Below are 16370 nucleotides of genomic sequence, written 5' to 3'. Positions count from 1 at the left end.
CAGTGGAGAGAATTAGTTAGTATAAGTTGTCATTTGTAAACTGTGACATTTCCCACAGAACACAATGTGGGAGGAGAGAAATGACTGTCACTATATGGGTCCTCAGTGGTGGACAACCTTTTCTAACTCATGGCCCAAAAACTGTTGGCAGCACATCTGACTGTAAACAGCACAGAGGCCAGAGAATGTGTTCTCAGAGCACTTTGTATTTGAAGGATCAAAGGAGCTGTCGATCAGCACCACACAACAATCACAAACTGAAAGTGAGGGACTGTCTGCAATAGGCCAATTAATGAATAATTCATTACAAAGTAAATAACGGTATCATTCAGCAATGGAGAAATGCATTCTCATACATAATAATGAGAATTACCTCCTCTCACAAATATCTGTTTTGCAAATGATTTGGCGGCCCACTTGCAATACCTTCGCGGTCCACCAGTGCGCCCCGCCCCACAGGTTGGGAATGGCTGGTATAAACTTTTTATGCACATTCATTTTGACTGTGCTTTAAATAATCAACATCAAAGGCATGCACATGATTCCAGATTGATTTGAATATTAGATTACAAATGAGGAATTTGACTTAGCATTGCAGCGGTCTAGTGCAAAGTAAAAGTCCTTTAAAGTGACATATAATGGAGGGGGGGGGGTGGCAGTGTCTGTGGGATCTCCTTAAGGTTAAACATTTTAAGGAAAACATAAGCACAAGATTTAATGGTGTTTTGCACAGCCGATTCTATTTTATGGACACCTTGACTCGGACCCTAAGGAAATTGTTAACTTAAGGTGCTTTGTGCAACCGGCCCCTGGTCAGCTTTCAGACGCAACAAAGGCCAATTGCAATCACAAGGCTGGAAGTGAGAAGTCTGCTACAAACGGACAAACCATATTCATTGTAGGTTACCTGTGACGGTGACAGAAAGGGCCTCGCTCTCAGAGGAGACGTTATGGTTCAAAACATAGTTGTGATAAACACAGCTGTAGTTGCCTTGGTGGGCGTGGTCTGCAGTGGGAAACAGGAAGTGGGCAGAGTGATTGACAGCTGGCTGTGTCTGGGTGATGGTCTGGTTGAACATGAGGCTGAAGTGACCTCCTGGGTACTGAGGCTGGATGGAGCAGCTGATGGTGAAGTCGTAGCCCTGGAGATGCTGCAGACCAGCCACCGAGGAAGAGATGCTGATATTAGGGTGAAACAGCAGATCTGAAAACAAGGATAAGAACAAGGAAAAAAATTATGACGCAGCAAATATATATATATATAAGAATATAAATATATAATAATTTAATATAAATATAAATATAAATATATAAGCAAATGTACAATATAAAAGGCCAAGGGGGCTTAATCATAAAAGGAAGCCTCCATGAAGGAAGCTCTTTAACATTAGAAGTAGGATATGTCTACTAACCTGGGGGTTCACTGTCTTGAGCCTGGAGAACTGATGAGAAAATGATACATTGTAAAGTATCACGTATTTATGGTTTTATTAGAATACCAGAAAATGTAACTTAAATTACAAGTATACTTTTACTAACGAAAAGTAGTAACAAATAAAAGGAAATAGTAGGCCTACATTTACTGTAAACATTTGCCAAAGTTAATAAATAAGCTTCAAGTTGACTATGTTTTTGTAAGGGGATGTTTCCACATACTGCTGTCCTCCCAAAAGATTCAACATTTAACATCTTCAGAAACATGATCAATGTTATTTTTTCAGCTTGATACCTATGATGTCTTTTCCTAATTTCATGGGGAAAACTGGTTGTACATCAAATTTAACATGATGATATAAATAAATATTCAACGTCCTTGTATACTAGAAGAGGAAATATGAACATTTTACACATTTTCTTTCTCTTTGTCTGAACTTGGAACTTTCCCATGCAACTTTGATCTCTTTGATCTTTATAGTTTTTTTTTTTTTTTATAGTTTTGTCACCTGAAGATTTTCTACCAATGAGGTCCTCCTGTCACAGGTCTTTGAAAGACTATTTTGGTTATTTCTTTCCTCATTATTGACTAATGCTATATACTGATATTGAAGTGTAAACTCAGGTAACATTTTCAATCACAATCATTTTGTGTAGTTTCGCTTAAATTGCTGGGGTCAATTTGGCCCCAAAAATGCAAGACATTTGTTAACATAATAGGTTTAAAATATGGCATATTTTCAGCCATTCCCTTTTTTCCCTTGAGCACTAAAAAAAGTATGATTATGATGATGATCTTACCTGTGCTCCAGTGCAGGATCAGCATCATAATTGCTGCTGTTGGAAGCATATCCACCTCTCAGTGCGGCTGCCCTCTGTCACACTGAGAAGAGTCTGACAACACACAGGACTTCAAACCTACACATCTGCTTAATGTGCTTTTTAACACATTGCATGTTTATCCGTTATCATTTGAGAAAGCGTAGAAGTCTGGATCACCAAGGCATCATGCTATATCTCTAATGATGCTGTAAACTGCAAACTTCCAAATTCGCCTACATGTATATCCACTAAATTCCTCACAACTCACCAAACTGTCAGCTGAGAGGTTAACATCTTTGTTATCCATTACAACGAGTTAAACTTTCACATCATGTCTGGGCTGGCTTTAGCTTGAGCCCCGCACTGCTCCTATATGGAAAGAGTGCCTCCTGCTCATTTGATGCAAATTGTAGCCATGTGAACTGAAGCATGTGCTGGAATTAAAATTGGACAGTTGATGTAATTGATGCACGTCAAAATGGACCTATATAGACTGAATGTACAAAATGTTAGGGCATCTTCCTGATATTCAGTTGCTTGCAGCCCCTTTTCCACAATTCATTCATTCATTCATTCATTTATGTATTTGACAGGGACAGCATATTGTACTTTGTTACATTTTAAAATGGCTTCAATTAAGTAAAAATAAATCCAACATTTTCTCTGAACTGCGCACCAGAAACTGTCCACTCTATCCCACTGAGCATATGTGTTGTATTTTATGCTTTTGTAGGCTACTTGAATTGTATTATGTATAAATATGTATCGTGTGCCCGATTTACATTGTGATTGTAACTGTTTTATTGTGTTTTTGACTGTCCTTGTAACATCTAGGCCCTAGATGATCTAGGTAGCCTATATGCATATATATATACAATATATATATATATATATATATATATATATATATATATATATGTGTGTGTGTGTGTGTGTGTGTGTGTGTGTGTGTGTGTGTGTGTGTGTGTGTGTGTGTGTGTGTAGTTACGAAAGGAGCTAGGGCCTGCAGATGAAATTTAGCTTTCATCCTAGCTAATTCTGGGACAGTTTCTGACTGTCCATTGTCCCAGTCAAATACATTAAAAAAATTAAAAAATTAAATGTGTCATTTTCATTTTCCTTGGTCGCAAACTCTCGGGTACTTACGGTAATATTTCCACAACCGGAAATGAGGCTGTTTGTGGTTTGTGGAGCTGACTGTCGGACAACAGAGAAGAAGAAGGCAGCGATCACTAGCCAGGCTACCTAGCTAGCATAGCCGATGTCTCTGTAGCTCATCAACTGAACTTCCCCACCAATTACAGCCGCTGAACCTCCATTGTTGCTGTAATGATCTGACCCAACAACAATCTCTACGCCTGCACGAGAAGATCAACTGTAGTTATCGAGCGTATCCAAACGACGGAGCAGCTAACGTTAGCAGCGAGCTAACTGTTCCAGCTAGCTAAGATGTCCAACCGCCTGGCCTTCCAGACCCAGATGGCCTCCATCATGGAGGTGCTGGCTAACGCGGCGGTGGCGGAGATCTGTAAGCTGGTGGACGATGACTACGCGGTGGTGAGTCTCCACATGTCTCAGTGCCAGAGGGAGAACAAGGCCCTGAAGAGGAAGCTCCATCTGCTGGAGCTGAAGATGGCCCGGGGCCACGCCGAGAGGAGGCTCCGGGAGAGCGCCCTGAACAGCAGACCCAGGGTGCAGGTCAGGGCCAGCCTGAGCCTGAGCGACAGACTGCACACAGAGCCCGGGCCCTCGCCTTCCCCCGGTAAGAGCATCATATTTAACCTTACAGACTGCGCACAGAGCCAGAGCCTTCCTCCGCCTCTGTAGACCTACCCCCCCCACAGGTAAATGCACAATTTTCGAGTAATTTGAGATGAATACTGAAAGACCTAGGTCAGTGGTCCTCAGGGGTACGTGGACCACCATGGGTGCTTGAGAGGGTTCCAAGCAGTCCCCTTAACAAATTCATGAATTGTTAAACGAAAGCATTAGCCTATTTCAGGGGATTCCAAAGTGTGGGAGAGTGAGCCTCCCCTCAGAGAACATATAGACAGTATAGACAACATGCGCCCCCCCCCCCCAATTATTATTGCCATTAGGCTATTGCTATTATTGTGGTATGCTCTGCTCAGGCATAACGAGTTCCAAAAATGTTGTAAACATCTTCATCCTATATTCTTTAAGGAATTCTGCTGGATAGAGTGAAGGAGTTCATCTGCTCCACGGACAATCAGTTTGGTTTGAAAGCAAATCATGGCACTAACCTCTGTGTTTATGCCTTAAAGAAATTGTAAACAAATGCATGGGGCAAAACGCCTCAGTTCTTTTAAGGTTTTATTGATGCTTCTAAACCGTGTCAATCATCTAGGGCTGCTACCACTGTTTGAAAACATCAAGGTATCAAAACCACTAAGATTTGCCGTCATACCTTCCCCACAGTATCAGCTGTTTCCCCAAAACAAAGTGCCCAGGTCGCTTGCAGAGTGCAGCTTACGTGGCCCCTCCCCCTGGCTGCATGCCTACCTAGACTAGAGCACAGTAGAGAGGAGCCGCAAGGACCCCCCTGAACTTTCCCCCATCTAAAAAGATGGGGATTGTAGATCCCTACAATCATCACAAATAGTTTGTGATGTAAAGTCAAAGAGGTGTGCCCAGTTACATCGTTAGGATCCTGGCCTTTTGGTATGCCCATCAGACTGTGCAGGTCAAATGGTGCAATAGTGTATCAGCCCCTTTTGGGGTTAGTAATGGGGGAGGGGGGGTTATCTTCAGTTCTTTTTCATCTTTACGTTGACAATTTGTCAAAAAATGTGAATGGGTGTAACACTGGGTGCCTTGTTGGGGATACCCTTGTGAACCATTTAATGTATGTTGATGACCTTGTTTGTTTTGAGTTTTATTATCATGTCTGATAATAACCTCACTGTCTGTGATAATAACCTTACTGTCTGTGATAATAACCTCACTGTCTGTGATAATAACCTTACTGTCTGTGATAATAACCTCACTGTCTGTGATAATAACCTTACTGTCTGTGATAATAACCTCACTGTCTGTGATAATAACCTTACTGTCTGTGATAAGGTGACATATCTTCACCATTTTATTTCGGAACAATATCAGTCACCTCTGTGGAGACACTGGTACAGGACACTGTAGTGATGTCAGATATCAGTCACCTCTGTGGGGACACTGGTACAGGACACTGTAGTGATGTCAGATATCAATCACCTCTGTGGGGACACTGGTACAGGACACTGTAGTGATGTCAGATATCAGTCACCTCTGTGGGGACACTGGTACAGGACACCTTTGTGACTACTGCTCTTATTTATTACACTCAGGGTTTGTCTGTCTGTTAAATGATTGGCTGTTTCCGTGTCACTCATCACACGCTCCATTAACGGGACAATGTTTCATGCAGCCGTGCTATCCAACTTGCTATCGAAGCATTTCTTTATTGTATTGATGACGTCTCTATCGTGATATACAGTATATTGCTATCGTTTTATCGCCCAGCCCTAGTTCAAGCTAAAATACATATATGTTGTGGCTGCTATACATATGGTTCCTAACCTAGACTGTGTACTCGGTTAACCATTCTACAGTATCCAGCATTAAGAAGAGGGATGTAGACTATCGTCGCTGTCGTTCCAGGACCTCGAATGTGCCTTTTTTCACTTTTTTATTTTTTGTCATGAATCAATGCCATTGGTCACCCTTCACGTCTCTGTGTGGTTTTTAACAAATGCAACCAATGGAAAAGCATTAAAACGAGCTTGTGAGTAAATCTCGTAATGCCATTCGCCCTCAATCTGTCAGTCAAACCTCGAAATTCCCCCCCTACCTCCGTGTGTACCCCCCCACGCAGGACAATAAACCCGGAAAAGACACACGGCAGACGCGCTGTGTATTTCTCATATCGTTTTGACTCATCCTGGCTTCCTCTGACGTTAATATATCAATCAAATGTTTTCCAGTTATTCCTAGGCTGCAAACTTGTTTTAACATGCAAATCGGAGTGCTTTCTGACGAGAATAAAGTAACGTTAACGTTACGTTATGTCAGACTATTTCTCACCCCATGTGAAAGCCCCCATTCGGCCATGAGAGGCGAGGGGCAATGCTGCTGCTCCTGCGCGCGCCCCCGCGGCCTGGAGCTTGGGGGCTCGTGCATGAGTATGCGACTCTCTCCCGCTTGACTGGCCGTGAGAAAGCGCTTCCAAGTCGGACTGATAATATAAACAACATCATTTGAGCTTATCCAGGTAAGATATTTATAAAGTAATGACACATTCAGCGGGAAACTAACTATAATTAAGACATGTGCCAACTTGGACGATATTTGGTTCAGTAGTTTAAGAGCAAACAGGTTTTTTTTACTTCCTGAAAAGTTCATGTTTTGGAAATTCAAGGTCCTGGAACGACAGCGGCGCTATGTTGATACTGATAGTTGCCATAACAACCGCTAGGGATGCTGGGTACTAGGAAGTGAGTGCAGTGTTGTTGTTGGCTGTCAAGCGCTAGCCAGAGGCTGAATACAAGCTACGTTGTTACACAGTAAAGCTGTCTGCACGTTATTCCGCCACATCACTACCCACTTTCTCACTAATCACACGGCTGTTTACATGCTTTTCTGATCGGCTAGTTAGCTTAGCTGTGTTAGCGATGGCTGCTCTCTCTCCCTCTCTATAAGATGTTATGTTTATGTTAACGTTATGCATAACATTACTGTATATTAGGGGTGGGCGATATGACGATATTAGATCGTTAACGATTAGAATGGCTCCACGATCTGCCTTTCCAGACAGATCGTGACATTAGTATCGCGCTACATGCAGTGCACATTCTATCAGTTGCATTTCTATGTCTAAAAGATGCCTCCAAAGTCCACCCCCCCCCCTCCCCCTTTTCACTTGGCAACGTGCAGCTTGGAGGACGACACAGGCGGAATTGGTTTGACTTGTGATTGTGAACACACACACACGTGACCAGCACGAGAGCTGTGATTGGCCGTTGCCTTACATATCCTCTGACGGACTTGTTGTGAGGAGGAAGCCATTCCCTCATTTAACAGTGCTTGTCCCTCATCTAGCAAAGCCTTCTACAGGCTCACCGGAATGAGTTTTGAAATGGAGGGACAATAAAATGTCCCCCCACCGACATGATTGCAAGTTCTTGGTAAACAACACGATAGCTTCATTATGTAATGGACATGTGTGCACCACAAGCCACCTAGTGTTTCGGAGGTGTACTGCAGCCAACACGCCGAGTTACGTTCGAGTATGTACAAGTCTCACTGTCGCCGCTAGTCGGCTAGTATAAAACAGCGGATTATATTCCCCCCGACGGTCGAGTGAAATGTTATATTCTAAATATAGCTGAATCTAAATATAGCTGAATCTAAATATAGCAGATTATATTCCCCCCGACGGTCAAGTGAAATGTTATATTCTAAATATAGCTGAATCTAAATATAGCTGAATCTAAATATGGCTGAATCGCTTCGTTTGACCAAGTAAAAAAAAAGTATAAGCATTTTACAAAACATCTATGGAAAATAAATGGTGGATCAAATCCCTTAGTTTGTATGCCTAACCTGGAAGAGGGCGTGACTTTGGCATGTTGCTGTCCACTAAATTCCCCACGACCCACAAGATGTGTATTAATGTTAGGTCACCACACAAGATGTGTCTTAAAGTCCCTGGAAACCAGAAATATTGTTTTATTATTTAGCATTTTGAGTTCATCACATCACAGGAACCTATGTTAATACGCCACCCGCCAAATTTGAACGATGATGAACGTCGCAAAGTATATAAATTTAGGTTTGACAGTCATGACAAAAGTCATGAGAATCAGTTAGATTTTAGACTTTAGTCTTTTCTCCCGCTGACTCTGTGGGCATGTCCCATGTGTGTGCGTGCAGGACTGCAGGTCTCCTCCGAGAGAGACAGAGCGAGAGAGAGAGGGAGGGAAACGGAGAGAGAGAGAAGGAAAGAGAGATGGAGTGTTTGTGTGTGTGTGTGTATGTGTGTTCGCTCGTTGCTCGGCGCATACTGACAGAGAGGAAGAGAGACTCTGCCGCTGCGAGTGCACAGCGCTACTGTGTGTGTGTTAGGGCTGTCACTTTTTCCCAAAATAAAGTTCAAACGAACTTTAATTGCCCGCAAAATGTTCGAATATATTAGAAGTTTTTTGGTTAATAAAAATCTCTTTTTTTTTTTGCAGACCAGGCCACCGGGCATCGGCTCGACGTGCCCGATTATGCAGTCCGCGCCTGCCGGTTACATCGTATAAATATATATAATATAATGTAAAATATTCAAAGAATATAAAAAACAGTTCCTTAGCTGTCATGGTCCAGTCAGTCAGCTCCTCTCCACTGCTGTGTTAGCTTGGACGCTCACAGTCACAACACTGCCTCACAAACTTGGCTGCATCCAACTCGAGACAACTTTTCAGACCCTGGAGACAATCTTTCTCAGAAGAGACTAACGCGACAAATCTGGGGACTTTTTCTGACATGGGATTAACATTACCAGCAAGCAGCAGTTGGTTAATTTTGGTTAATAATAAAAAAAAAAAAGTCGAACAGGTCAATTATACATTCGAACATGCCCTCCTCCCCCACATTCGAAGTTAAATTTGAATAAAAAGTGACAGCCCTAGTGTGTGTGTGAATCGATTAAATCTTATGACGTGATAAGATCATTCATTTTAGCACCGCGCGCACCGCTCTCTTTAATGAGGAAGTGGAAATCCAGACCTGGTAGAAAAGTGGCGATTTTGGGGGTTTGGGTTGAAACTAATGTCTCCTACTTTCTGAGGCACACAATTACTCACATAAGACCCTCAATTTAATAGTTAGAAGGTTTTTGTGGATTTTGGTTTCCAGGGACTTTAACGTTAGGTCACCAAACTCTCAGCTGAGAGGTTAACATCGGTCTGAGATGCTTCCTCTGTGAACCATTACAACGAGTTAAACTTTCACATCAGGTTTGAGCTCACTTTAGCCCCACGACATGACATTCTCTTCTGTGGACAGAGTGACACTGCACGCCAATTTCTCTTTACAATTCTTAAAAGAGATATAATAATAAAATAACAACAACCACAATAAATTCATAATAATAATATCCATCCATCCATAATCTATCAATAATAATAACAACAATGATAATAAAGACTGCTTTGCTGATCACGAAACGTACAGTCCCGTCTCACGCCCCATCTCTTCTCCACCAGAATAGACTAGAGTCCCCTCTAGTCCCCTCACCACCATCTTCTCTTGTAGTCCCCTCACCACCACCATCTTCTCTTGTAGTCCCCTCTAGTCCCCTCACCACCATCTTCTCTTGTAGTCCCCCCACCAGGCCCACCAGCCTCATTCAACAAGCTAGAATTGATTCTCTACAAAGAGGGATTTCAGGACCTACTCCAGTTCACTGTGTGCTAAGAAAGCAGAATATAGCAGAATAAAGTGTAGCTATTATAACATTATGTAGTCTTATATTGCAATAACACACAAAGGCAAATCTAAGACAAAAAAGGTCAAATTTATTAATACTGAACTTGAAATTCAACTTCTGAAGTATTACAGTGATACAGTCAGGGCCTAAATTCATTTTGCTAACTATGGGGGAATTCCCCCCGTATGTTCTTCATATAGGGGGGATTTATAGACTTTGGGGGGATCTGCAGACTTTGGGGGGATTTATAGACTTTCGGGGGATCTGTAGACTTTGGGAGAGATTTATAGACTTTCGGGGGGATCTGTAGACTTTGGGGGGGATTTATAGACTTTCGGGGGGTTCTGTGGACTTTGGGAGGGACTTATAGACTTTCGGGGGATCTGTAGACTTTGGGAGGGATTTATAGACTTTCAGGGCGGGGGATCTGTAGACTTTGGGGGGGGAGACACTAACCCGAGATTAACTACACGTCTTATGTCCAAGAGGTGGTGGCACCGTGGCAGTACACAAATTCCAAGTAAAAGTGCAAATACTCGACTTGCTACTACTGACTGCTCCAGAGGGAATCCAAACTGCTCACACTGGCATTATTAGTGCCATGATTTACCCACAGAACCACACAGGAGAGCCAGGAGAGGTGAAGGAAGATAGAGGAGTTCTCTCATCTCTCATGTGTGATTTGACATTTCATCGAATGACGAGGCATGTTTCGATATGCCTTATCGATATGCCTTATCGATATGCCTTATCGATATGCCTTATCGATATGCCTTATCGATATGCCTTATCGATATGCCTTATCGATATGCCTTATCATCATCATCATCACTTTATTGTCAGACACAAGGTCCAATAAAAAACACACAATACATGTAAAACAAGGTAAACAACAACACAATAAGAACACTAGCAAAACAACAATACTACAATAAGGCACTGTACCAGTGTTTCCAGATGGAAGACAGGTATCTAGTGTCACTGAGATTAGGCTGAGACAGCAACATAATGAGCATATTCTGAGACATATTCAGACGACAGATAAACCTATACATCAGGTTTCTCAACAGGGCATGAAAGGTGTTAACTCCTGCTCCACAAAACATTTCACTAGCGCTACTACACCTTGGCTTCCTAAGAAGGATCCTCAGGCAGTCATTATAAGCAACCTGGAGCTTTTTAATGCTAGCCTGCTTATACTTGACCCACAGGGGGGGCAGTATACAGAGGAGTACAGTAGGCTCTAAACAGGTTAACCTTTACATCATCTGAGCAAAAATAAAACTTCTTCCTCAGCATGTTAGCTTGAGCATACAGTGCACGCCTCTGTCTGTACATGTCATCATCATCACTCATTTGATCAGTTATAATATGACCCAAATATTTAGTTTGACAGCAAACTGCCAGCACCTGCCCGGACAAATAAAAAGAAGGAAAGGAGAGATCCTTATCATCTCTTGTTCTGCAGATCATAGTGACACTCTTTTTAGCATTATATTTCACATCAAAACGACCTCCATAGTCAGAACAGATATTCAGCAACTGTTGGAAACCAGTACTGCTTGGAGACAGGATAACCAAATCATCGGCATACATAAAGTGATTTACAGTGGTGTTACCAATCACATATCCCGATATCCCGATATGCCTTACTGCCTTAGTATCCAAGCTTTTGTTTCGGTGCCAACAAAGTGTCATAGTTGGATACCCAGTAACCCAGCCCTAGTGTCCATCCATTGTGGCTGTTCAGTCGTATGAACGGTCCCTTATCATGGCTTCTTTTTTCTTCATGGCTTTCCCCATCACTCTCTTCTTGGGTAGGATTGTTTTTAGTTTGTGCCTGGTTTTATATAGAACAATATAAATGAGGTGTATCTTTTCCCATATCTGCTTCCACTGTATTGACATAGAAAAGCCTCTCTTTTGTAGGTGCTGACCTTGGAATGTGCAGTCTGTGTCAATGTTGATACATAGTCCGTGGTTGTATTTTGTTCCTCTAGGTGGCGTGTTTGTTGATACATAGTCCGTGGTTGTATTTTGTTCCTCTAGGTGGCGTGTTTGTTGATACATAGTCTGTGGTTGTATTTTGTTCCTCTAGGTGGCGTGTTTGTTGATACATAGTCCGTGGTTGTATTTTGTTCCTCTAGGTGGCGTGTTTGTTGATACATAGTCCGTGGTTGTATTTTGTTCCTCTAGGTGGCGTGTTTGTTGATACATAGTCCGTGGTTGTATTTTGTTCCTCTAGGTGGCGTCTTTGTTGATACATAGTCCGTGGTTGTATTTTGTTCCTCTAGGTGGCGTGTTTGTTGATACATAGTCCGTGGTTGTATTTTGTTCCTCTAGGTGGCGTGTTTGTTGATACATAGTCTGTGGTTGTATTTTGTTCCTCTAGGTGGCGTGTTTGCGAGACAGCTGGATGTGGGTTTGTGGGCTGGCGGAGCTGCCACAGGGACCAGCGAGACGATCCATTCTGACAGCATCCAGGATAATAAGGTAAGTGTATAAAGGGGCTCCACACACAGAACCACCGCAGGACCGGTGTGTCCAAACCTGTTTGGATGGTGGCCAGATTAGATCATGTGAAAATACCAGCTGCTTCATATATATATATATATATCACACATACAATTAGGGATGTGGATTTTCAGTTAATTTTACTTTCGATTAATACGCCCATAATCGGTTAATAATCGGTGAATTATTTTTTAAAGACATGAAATATGAAGACAGTGGCCATGCCTTCACTCCAGTGCTCCATTCAGGCTTTCAGATGGCTCATACACCATTTTTTCCAACAGTTTGCTAAGTACTGGCAGAATGCTGACAGACTATATGTAATTAGCACAAATGGATTCCTCACCCCTAAAAATGTAGGTTTGGCCACTGGAATCTTGATTCTAGCTTATCTAGGAGGCGAGTTATTGAGAAACTAGTGTTTGAAGGTCGGCATTTAAAAAAATCCAAGATGGCGGCCATACTGACGTCTGAGAAAAATGGAATCATATATTTTCTTGACTTGTTATCCTGTAAGGTTTTCAAAAATATATTGTTTTCATAATCTCCAAAAAAAACCTGAACAAAATGAAGGAAGGATGAATGAAGGAACGTCACTATGTTGTTTCCCTGCAGTCTCCAGATGTGCAGCTGGTGGAGGAGGAGGAGGCCATGCTGGTGAAGGAAGAGAAGCTGGACGCAGACATGCCAGGAGAGCAGGACTTAGAGGACGATGTGCCGCTCATAGGAGAGGATGGTGAGTGTGTGTGTGTGTGTGTGTGTGTGTGTGGACCTAGACGATGTGCCATCATAGCAGAGGATGGTGAGTGTGTGTGTGTGTGTGTGGGGACCTAGACGATGTGCCATCATAGGAGAGGATGGTGAGTGTGTGTGTGTGTGAGTGTGTGTGTGTGTGTGTGTGTGTGTGAGTGAGTGTGTGTGTGTGTGTGTGTGTGTGTGTGTGGACCTAGACGATGTGCCATCATAGCAGAGGATGGTGTGTGTGTGTGTGTGTGTGTGTGTGTGTGTGTGTGTGTGTGTGTGTGGGGACCTAGACGATGTGCCGCTCATAGGAGAGGATGGTGAGTGTGTGTGTGTGTGTGTGTGTGTGTGTGTGTGAGTGTGTGTGTGTGTGTGTGTGTGGGGACCTAGACGATGTGCCATCATAGGAGAGGATGGTGAGTGTGTGTGTGTGTGTGTGTGTGAGTGTGTGTGTGTGTGTGTGTGTGTGTGGGGACCTAGACGATGTGCCATCATAGGAGAGGATGGTGAGTGTGTGGTCAAAGCAGAACATCCATCGGGCCGAAACGAGTAGAGCCGAGTGGTGACGAGCTGTGCAGGGCTGTAAAATGTGGTGGAAATGAGCCAATAGAGAGGCAAAGTGACCGCCTACTTCCTGCTTCAGCACTGTACCAGAGATTTTCATCCGCCATTTATTTTCCCATAGACATTTCGTAAAATGTGTATAAAAATAAGTTTTACTGGTTCAAACCAAACGGTACAGATATATTTAGAAACAGGAGAGATCGCATAACATTTCACTGGGACCTAAATGTAAAAAAAAATGCGGGTTTAAAGAAAATATTTTTTCGATGTTGTTTTTTAGTTTTGGTCCGAGTGAAATGTTCTGAAATGTTCTATGGTCTCTCCCGATTATAGCGTTAGCTGAGCCGTTTGGTTCAACGAAATACAACTTTTACGGAATGTCTATGGGAAAATAAATGGCGGATGGAAATCTCTGGTACAGTGCTGAAGCAGGAAGTGACGTACCACTTTGCACATTGTATCAGTATGAAGTTATGCATTTCTTCAACAGCCCTCCCCCATGTCCCCTCTCTCTCTCTCTCTCTCTCTGCAGGAGTGGTAGAGAGGAGCGGCCCTCGTGGAGGAGGAGTGAGAGCCAGCCTTCAGCAGCAGGTCCCCCAGTCGTCACCCTCCGCCCCCCTCCCCCCCCCACAGGCCCAGGCCCCCAGGACCCGGCAGGCCGGCAGCAGCAACAGAGGAGTGGAGGTCAGTGGCTCCTCTCCTCTCCTTAAGTCTGAGCTCGATGCCTCTGTCCAGGGCAGAGACTCGGCGCTACAAACCCCCCCTCCTCTAGAACCACAGGAAACCATCAACCTCATCGACGACGGCAGCGACGGCGGCACGTCGCAGTTTGACGTGTTTTGCGTCGACGAGAAAAGCGCCACCTCGCTGGTGGAGGAGTTTTTCAAAGAGGCCGACAGCAGGAGGCCATCTTGTTCGTACTCCATGGCGGCGGCCGACTTCCCCTCCACCTCCTCCGGCGTCAACGGCTGGACCGACACTTTCCCGTTGACACAGCCCTCGGGCAAAGGTGTCCAGCGCAGCGCCGCCCCCACCAAGCAGAGACTGTTTGTCTGCAGCTACTGCGGCAAAGCGTTCAACAGGCCCAAGAAGGTGGAGATCCACCAGCGTATCCACACGGGGGAGAGGCCCTTCCGCTGCTCCACCTGTGGAAAGACGTTCTCGGAGGCAGGCAACCTGAAGAAGCACCAGAGGGTCCACACCGGGGAGAAGCCCTACAGCTGCCAGCTGTGCGGGAGGGGCTTCGCCTGGATCAGGAACCTGAAGATGCACCAGCAGAAGAGCCACCCAGACATGTGTATGGAGGAGGAGACCTGGGCACAGAACTGAACTTGTGGTGGTGTTCGTTTAGGGCGTAGTCATCCAGTTGAGTCATGATTTGTGAATGCTAAAAACTCTTTACTGTTGCTGTCTAGACCTCAGTACTTCATAGACTTGCATTTAGGGCCATATATGATTTCCGCAATACAGGAAAAACAGACATAATCAAAAATGAATCGACTGTAAAACATGGGATATTGCAGAATTTTCTATAATTTGGCTGAAATTGATAATTACCAAAATCAAAGGTAGACCTAATGATTGTAGTAACTAACCTAAATGATTTCCTAATTGTAAAATAGGCCTAGAGAAATCTGTTTTTGATTGGGGTGTTTTGACTCACTTGGTTGTCACTTTGAGAAACATGTGGAAGAGGCGGAGTCTGAGAGAGACAAGTCCTCAAGAAACACAAATATCAAACCTAACCCTTCAATTCAATTCAAATGGAAAATAATTTGAAAAAAATAATAATAATAAAACACATTTCATATGGCCCTATCCATTCACTCTAAAGGTAATGACACGAGGAACTTTTGAAGCAACGGATAGGAACGCACTCATACGGCTGATGTCAGGGTAAAACGAGGTATCAGGATCTGAGAATTTTGCCAATACTAAATTCAAATACTAACTGTCTTTGTCATGCATAGTATTCATATATCTATCTGAACCATGATTGAAACTTAGGGTTGAAGTTTATGTTCAGTAAAATGGCTCCTACTGCTTCTTTGGGATTGGCCAAAGTTTGATACTTTGCCTCGGTATCAACAGCGTGAAAATGGTTTTCTGCTGAACAGAAATGTTAGGGCGGGGGTGGGGGGGCACTGTTGGTTTTAATTACTGATAAAAATGAAGTACCGGTAGTTACTCCCATTTACGTTACCTTTTAAAAAGTCGCTCATATATTCAGTATTTAAATGGAGAAACTGTTGTAGCTATTTGGAGGCAAGTACTGGTAAAATACACTGCAGTGACTTAAGCTGTCTCTCTGAAAACTTCTGACCAGGCACCTGTTGTGGTTGCTTGTCGTGGCACACAAATTGTGTTCTTTCATTTGACTCTATCTTATGGGTTTTCAGTTCTGTTGCAACTTTTGGTTCAATTCTGAAGTTGCAGCAGGTCTTTAGGTCTTTACACCACGTACTCCTGGTCTGGATCGTGGGGTTTTTACACTATTACAAAGTCACATCATTTCATTTACAGCCTAATCATCTCAAGTGGTGCTTTTCAGGAGAATTCAGTTTTTTTTTTACAACCTGGACCTTATTTCCAACTTTAATCATGATTTTAAGTGTGGTTTGATATCCATGCAACAATCATATGCTTTGAGCTGCCACCTGGAAATGAGGAAAACGGGGTATGTGAAATGCATCTCTTTACGTCCTGTAACTAGCTTATTTTCTGACACACAGCGGCTCATATCCTTATTATATCATAGAGACGATGAGAAAGTGAACAATGTATTTACCTTGGTGCAGCGTGCTCAACTCAGCCTGCTGTGTTT

General features: G+C 43.2%; 1 protein-coding gene across 1 annotated transcript; it reads left to right on the top strand.

The window, feature by feature from the left end:
* The first annotated feature begins 3483 nt into the window (after window positions 1–3483).
* Window positions 3484–15551, top strand: LOC310793761 (uncharacterized protein). The gene is made up of 4 exons (XM_083655648.1): window positions 3484–4018; window positions 12120–12220; window positions 12857–12977; window positions 14079–15551. Exons 1-4 carry the CDS (start codon window positions 3706–3708, stop codon window positions 14873–14875), a joined length of 1332 nt encoding a protein of 443 aa, XP_083511774.1. The 5' UTR covers window positions 3484–3705; the 3' UTR covers window positions 14876–15551.
* The last annotated feature ends 819 nt before the right edge of the window (window positions 15552–16370 follow it).

This window comes from Poromitra crassiceps, assembly GCF_964638095.1.
Source record: "Poromitra crassiceps genome assembly, chromosome: 19".
Classification (NCBI taxonomy): domain Eukaryota; kingdom Metazoa; phylum Chordata; class Actinopteri; order Beryciformes; family Melamphaidae; genus Poromitra; species Poromitra crassiceps.
The sequence above is the reverse complement of the archived record's forward strand: the minus strand, read 5'-3'. Positions and strand labels throughout refer to the sequence as shown.

Coding starts and splice junctions, on each gene's coding strand:
- LOC310793761 (XM_083655648.1), top strand. CDS start 3,706: ATGTCCAACCGCCTGGCCTTCCAGACCCAGATGGCCTCCATCATGGAG. Junction 4,019..12,119: donor CGGGCCCTCGCCTTCCCCCG/GTAAGAGCATCA, acceptor TTGTTCCTCTAG/GTGGCGTGTTTGCGAGACAG. Junction 12,978..14,078: donor GCCGCTCATAGGAGAGGATG/GTGAGTGTGTGT, acceptor CTCTCTCTGCAG/GAGTGGTAGAGAGGAGCGGC.